Here is a 6,000-nt window from a genome sequence, read left to right on the forward strand (position 1 = left end):
CCCATCTGAAATCTAGTATTTGAAGGACTGTGTAAATACCCTGGCATTGGAGGTTTAGAAATAACACTATAATGAGAATAAGCATTTATTAGAAAATTAGACACCCAGTTAAAGCCCAGCAGGGAAATCTACCATATGCCAGCTTTTCCTGCCATACCGTCATTGGTTATGAGCCACCATGGCAAAGAGCTAGGGGCCCAGGAACAGCGTGGGAAATTCTGAGAAACTGTATGGTAAACCACAGGGAAGATCTATACTTAACAATAATTAAGCCAAGGCTTAAGAATGCCAAGTATCCCTAAACTAATGAAAAGTCAAAAGCATAATTAAGTTGTAAATTAGCCCTGCAAAGGAATGGCAGCTGAGATGCCCACCAGCAGAGAAGAGGCCTCCCTGCGTTTCCACTTCCCTGCAGAAAACAGGTCACTAGGTGTTCCGATACCCGAAGTTTACTTATCCCACTCAGTACAAGAACCTTAAGGAATCACTGAGAAAGCAAGCTGATTGGGTGTGTGAGAAAACAGAGGGTGGAAGAAACAGATTGCTGACTAGTGTGTAGTTATTCACAAATGTTATATACAGAAGTACAGAAAGGCTGCTGTTGCCTTTTGTCCCCCCAACAAGGTCTCAGTAGCCCAAGCTGGCCCCAAACTGGCTGAATAGCTTACGGTGACCTTGAACCTGCAATCTTCTGCTTCCATCTTGGGAGCCATCATGTGCCCAGTTTTGCCTTACAGGAGATTAAACACAGGGTTTTGTGCATTCTAGGCAAGCATTTTACTGGCTGGGCTACATCCTAGCCCCTAAACACTCTTTAGACTGCCTCCTTTTGGCAAATGAGAATCATGGTTTTGACCTCTGTAGTCCCATGTGGTGCTAGCTATTTTCAATCATCTCTCAGGCAACAAGTGTAGTAATAGGAGCAGCAGGGCCGCGTCCTCAGCACCCCGGCCGCCTGGCTAGCTTATGCCCCGAAATAATTACACGGACACTGTATTCTTTTAAACACTGCTTGGCCCATTTCTATCTAGCCTCTTCTAGGCTAATTCTCACATATTAATTTAGCCCATTTCTAATCATCTGTGTTGCACCCCAAGGTGCGCTTAACAGGAAGATTCTAGCCTACGTCCATCCTGGGTCAGAGCTGAATTGCGTCTGTCTGCTCGGGAGCAGGGAGCATGGAGTCTCTCCTGAGGCGACTGCTCCCGAGAGGAGAGCTGTCGAGTCTGAGCTCACTTCCTCTTCCTCCCAGCATTCTGTTCTATTTTCTCCACCCACCTGTGTTCTAACCTATAAGGGCCAGCCAAGCAGTTTCTTTATTTTTTTAACCAAGGACCTTCCTCCATCAAACAAGTGATTCTGTTCTGAAGCTCACCAATTATTCTCAGCATTGAGAACCAGGAATGTGATTCAGTAATGACACACCTAACTCCAAAGGAGTCAAATTCCTTCTTTAAAGAATGTAACTATGAAAACCATGAGATTTATGGTGTCATGAGATAATTGAAAATGAAACTGTAAATAAACTAAAACAAACTATATTTTGTTCAGCTTGGGAGATGGCCACCATGGAATAAGATATTTTTTTCTGGAAATATAGAATGGTGTCATTATTTTGCCATGTGAGACCTCAGGGATGAAGGGAAGAGCAGATACAGATGTTTGCTCAATACAACAAGCAGGTGGTGCTCTGGGGCAGAGCAGATGGGAACCATACAGAATATACAGAATGGGGTTACTAGCCAGGCAGTGGTGGCACACACCTTTAATCCCAGCAGTCTGGGAGGCAGAGGCATAAGCAGGCGGATCTCTGTGTGTTCGAGGCCAGCCTGGAGCTAGTTCTAGGACAGATGCCAAAGCTACAGAGAAAACTTGTCTCGGAAAAAAAAAAAAAAAAAAAACTTGTCTCTGGTTGCTGCAGAGATCTGACCAAGGTTTAAGCATTAGAATTAGAAAACTGTATATTCTAAAGAGCCTTGCCTCAGCAAGAAAAGCTCTGTGATTCTGACAGCATCCAGAGTTTCCGTTTAACTAAAGAACGCTAAAGATGAGTTTCTCATTGGCCAGAGATTGGTTCCAAAGACTCAAACCCCACAGAGCACCAAATTACAGGGTGTTTACAACCCTCATACAAAATGGTTCTAGGCTGGGGCTGAGGCTAACACAGAGAAGAGGTTTAAAATGTGGGAGGTATTGGGTTCAAGTCCTAACAGCTCAATAAATAAATAATACACCAGGCGTGGCGGGGCATCCCTATAACCCTATCATTCTCAAGGCTGAAGTGGGAGAACGAGGACAACTTGGACTAGAGTGAGATCCTGTCTCAAAACAAACAAACAAACAAACCAGGCACAGCACTGTCTGTAACTAATATGCGTACTTCATGCACTTTGAACCAGCTTTAAAAGACTTACAATGCCTAGTACAAGATCAATATTTTGTACCTAGTTCCTACACTGTGTCTTTAGACAATGATAAAGATAAAAGTTTGCACACGTTCAACACAGCCATGTTTTTCTTTTTCACTTATTTTCAATCCCCAGTTGAGTCTTCAGATGTAGAAACTGTGAGTAGAGAAGGCTGATCACAGTCTTCACTACTTTCACCAATTAGGAAATTTTAGGGGGAAAAAAAAGGTAGTACTGACCAGTAAAGTTCTCACTGGAATTAATACCAATCCTCATGCCTCAAACAAATGAAGTTAAATGAATTAATCACATGGCATAATTAGGATCCCAAGGAGTCCGTTGTTGGGTTACTCACTTGTGGCTAAGTGTCAGAAGATTACACTGGCTGGGGAGGGACTGAAGTCAACCCACAACACTGTCAAAAAGTATAGTATGGGTGTCAACATTTTAGCTAAGCCTGGTGTCTCAGGCACAGCACCTGAAACCCTAGAATTCAGGAGGTGAAGGGAGGCAGATAAAAGCTACAGCAGACGGAGCTACATAATAAGACCCTGTTGCTACTAATTAAATGAAGTCTTCAAGTTGGGGATGCTGGCACACACCTGTTATCTTAGCACTGGAGAGGCTGAGGTAAAAGGATCAGGAGCTAGCTTGGGCTATGGAGTAAGGCCTCTCTAATTAATTAACCAATTAATTAAAACAAAACAGGCTTTCAAAATGGCTAGCCTACATCTGGATTCACCAGTCCCTGGACCCAGTCTCCCTAACAGAGGCAGAAAGTGATTGGGGTGTGTGGAGGGGAGTGTTAATGGGCTCAGACCACAAGATAAAACATGAGCCATCTCCAGGGCTTCCAACCTAGACTCACCCAAAATGTGTTGAAAACCTGTAGTTGTGTTTTGCATTCCAGAGCTGCGCCTGCTGAAGACCCAAATTGCAATTACTACACCAAGATGGAACTGATGAGAGCTCAGAAGGACAGAGGTGGGGTTGTCTCGCAGGAGTTGAGAAACTGCTATAGACTTAATGACTGGCAAAAAGATTGCCCTGGGAGTCAGTCAGATGGCACAACTGTAACCCAAGGTTCTCGGAGGCTGAGACAGGAGGTTCTCAAGTTCACTTCCTTGCGGTCTCTAGACCAATCTGAACAATTTAGTGAAACCCTGTCTTCCTGTCTTAAACTAAAAAGCAGAGAGGAGTAATGTATGTAGTTCAGGAGAGGGTCTAATTTCAGTTCCCGCTTTGAGGGGTAGGGGAACCCTAGCTAAGAAACACAAACATTTTCTAAGTTGTAAATAAGGCGAGAGAAATGGAGGCGGAGCGAGAAAGCATGTCCCAGCGTTTTCAAGTTCTCTCTGGAGTTTGCTCTGAGTATCCTATTCTTCGGACAAGGCTCTTAGCACCTGGAGTGCAGATCTGTTTCTTGCCGGGGTCCCGAGTCCCCTCCAATGAAGATACAACTCCTTTGGAGAGCGATTGAATTCACTGGACGGATCTCCATGTAGTTCAGCATAAACTGCATTTCACAGAAACCTTCCGGAGCAAAGTTACTTTCTGAGCTCCTGGGGCTCCCCTCAGCTAAAGCGATCAATCGCAACGCTGCCCGGAGAAGCTGGAAGGCATTTCACACCCAGCTCGGGACCATGCTGGGGGGAAAAAAAACGTGTAACACTCCAGTCCCAAACCGGGAACTCCTGCCTTGCATAAACACCACGCCCACCCCCTTCCTTAACGACCCCCGCGGTCGTCCCGACTGTAATTATTTATCTCCCACATAAATCAAGGTTCTGTTGACAAATCCGCACGTTTCCACTCCACTGAAGGCTGTCCCCCAAGGCCGTCCTCTCCAGATTCTTTTAAAAAGCAAGATAACTTCTGACACTTCCAAAAACCTGCCTGTAGAGGATACCACCTAGGGGATCAATACCCGCAAGATCTCTGGCACCCGCTGGGAACACGTGGGGACAACTATCCCTCGGGCGGGCGCAGGGAATGGGCGCAGAACTGGGAGCAGTTATTTTCCAGTCAGTAGATCCGAGAGAGAATGATGCCAAATGCACTTTCCGAGCCAGCTGAACTCCGCGGGCACCTAATCATTGCCAGATGCGCGACGCGCGCAACGAGGACGTCCAGACTCCCGGGAAAACAGCCGGCCTGTGGCACTGCGACGGCTGGGACAGCAGAAGGGTCACCGGGAAAGTGGCAAGAGCCGCAAACCCACCCGGAAGAATGACGATGCCTAGCTGTCCTCCGCATGTTTTTTCAATTACAAAGTTGGAAACCGAAATCCGTAAACAACGGCTTGGGACTTCCAAACAAGTCCGCGGAGACCGAGGTTGAGGAGAGCGCCTGAGGGAGTCCCAACCCTAGCCTCGAGGGCTTTAGCTGTGCGGCACAGCGTCCCGGTGTCTGTGCGTGAACTGGGCGCTCGGCTCCCTCCGCCCCTCACCCCCTGACTGCACCTCGGCCGACCTCCCACGAGCCCCGAAGCCGGCAGCCGCCCTACCTTTCATGGTGACCGAGGACACGCACCGCCCGGAGAAGTCGCACCAGGGTCGTTCACTGCACGCCCATGGCAGTCGTACGCGCTCCAACCCTCGCGCCCACCTCCACACTCTGCCGCCGCGGGGCTGCCGCGCGCCTCTCACCCGGGTTGGGAGGCGCCGCTCCCCCTTGCGCCCCTCCCCCTGGCTGCCTTAGCGGCCGCGCCCACGTCCCTCAGCAACCTCCGCCCCGCCCTCGTCCGGGCTCCTGGCCCTCCGGGACTACCCCGCTACCCTCGCGGATCCCCCTTCTTCCAACCAGACCTGCATCCCGGAGAAATACAGAGAACAGCCGCTCTCCGGGAGGCCCGTGCTTCAACCTCGGCGTGTATGGAAGGCGCTACTTTCTAAACTTGTTACTGGAACGTAGACCATCTGTTGGGCAGAAAGTTGGGGTGGCGGGGAAAGGCTGTCCTTTTGTCAAAGGGCTCTGGGGGCATGGAGGTCCAGGAGGTTCAAGTTTGCAAGTGCCTATATACAACGGTATTGGCGGCAAAATCCCGCTGTACGGTCTCACTAAGCGCCCAGATACTGTCCCTACTGAACTCGGGACAAGATTACAACTTTAAAACCTTAGGATCTTCCAGAGGTTTTTTTTGTTCGTTTAATTTTTCTTTAAAAAAAAAAAAAACAAAGAAACCTTCTTTTTTCCTGGAAAAGCTACACGACCCCATGCCCAACTATCAGGTTGACTCCTGTTTCAGCATCACAAAAAGAGACCTAAATGTGAGACTTCCTAAATTCCCTTAACAGTCACCAATCATGTGGAAGAGGGGCAGAGGAACTATCCTCAGCCATTCAAATGATACAGTTATCTGTTAGCTTACAAAATACTTGCTGGGCAGGGACTGAAGCTATTCAGACTGCTTAGACCTGGTAGCTCTAGATAGCCAACCATTAGTGTAAGCCCCTCCAAAGATGGAGGCCCCATCCCTGTTACCCACCAAATCTTGACCCCTCCCTGGAGGAGGGTCAAGACTAACCGCCAAAATCTTGACCACGCCCTCAGTCTATTTAAACTGGTTCCCTGGAAAGTTTCATTCTGGTCT

The 6,000-nt window shown here is 48.1% G+C and overlaps 1 protein-coding gene across 1 annotated transcript in view; it reads right to left on the bottom strand.

Moving 5' to 3' along the window:
* LOC121453373 (collectin-12) overlaps positions 1–5,038 on the bottom strand; it is a 197,513-nt gene extending 192,475 nt beyond the window's left edge. Inside the window, exon 1 of the mRNA XM_041660108.1 lies at positions 4,915–5,038. Within this exon, the coding sequence (XP_041516042.1) occupies positions 4,915–4,921 (7 nt within the window). The 5' untranslated portion in view covers positions 4,922–5,038. The remainder of the gene's footprint in view (positions 1–4,914) is intronic.
* Positions 5,039–6,000: the final 962 nt, after the last annotated feature.

The sequence above is a fragment of the Microtus oregoni genome, unplaced genomic scaffold, assembly GCF_018167655.1.
Source record: "Microtus oregoni isolate MIOR12 unplaced genomic scaffold, Mior012 000011F_ref0000422, whole genome shotgun sequence".
Lineage (NCBI taxonomy): Eukaryota > Metazoa > Chordata > Mammalia > Rodentia > Cricetidae > Microtus > Microtus oregoni.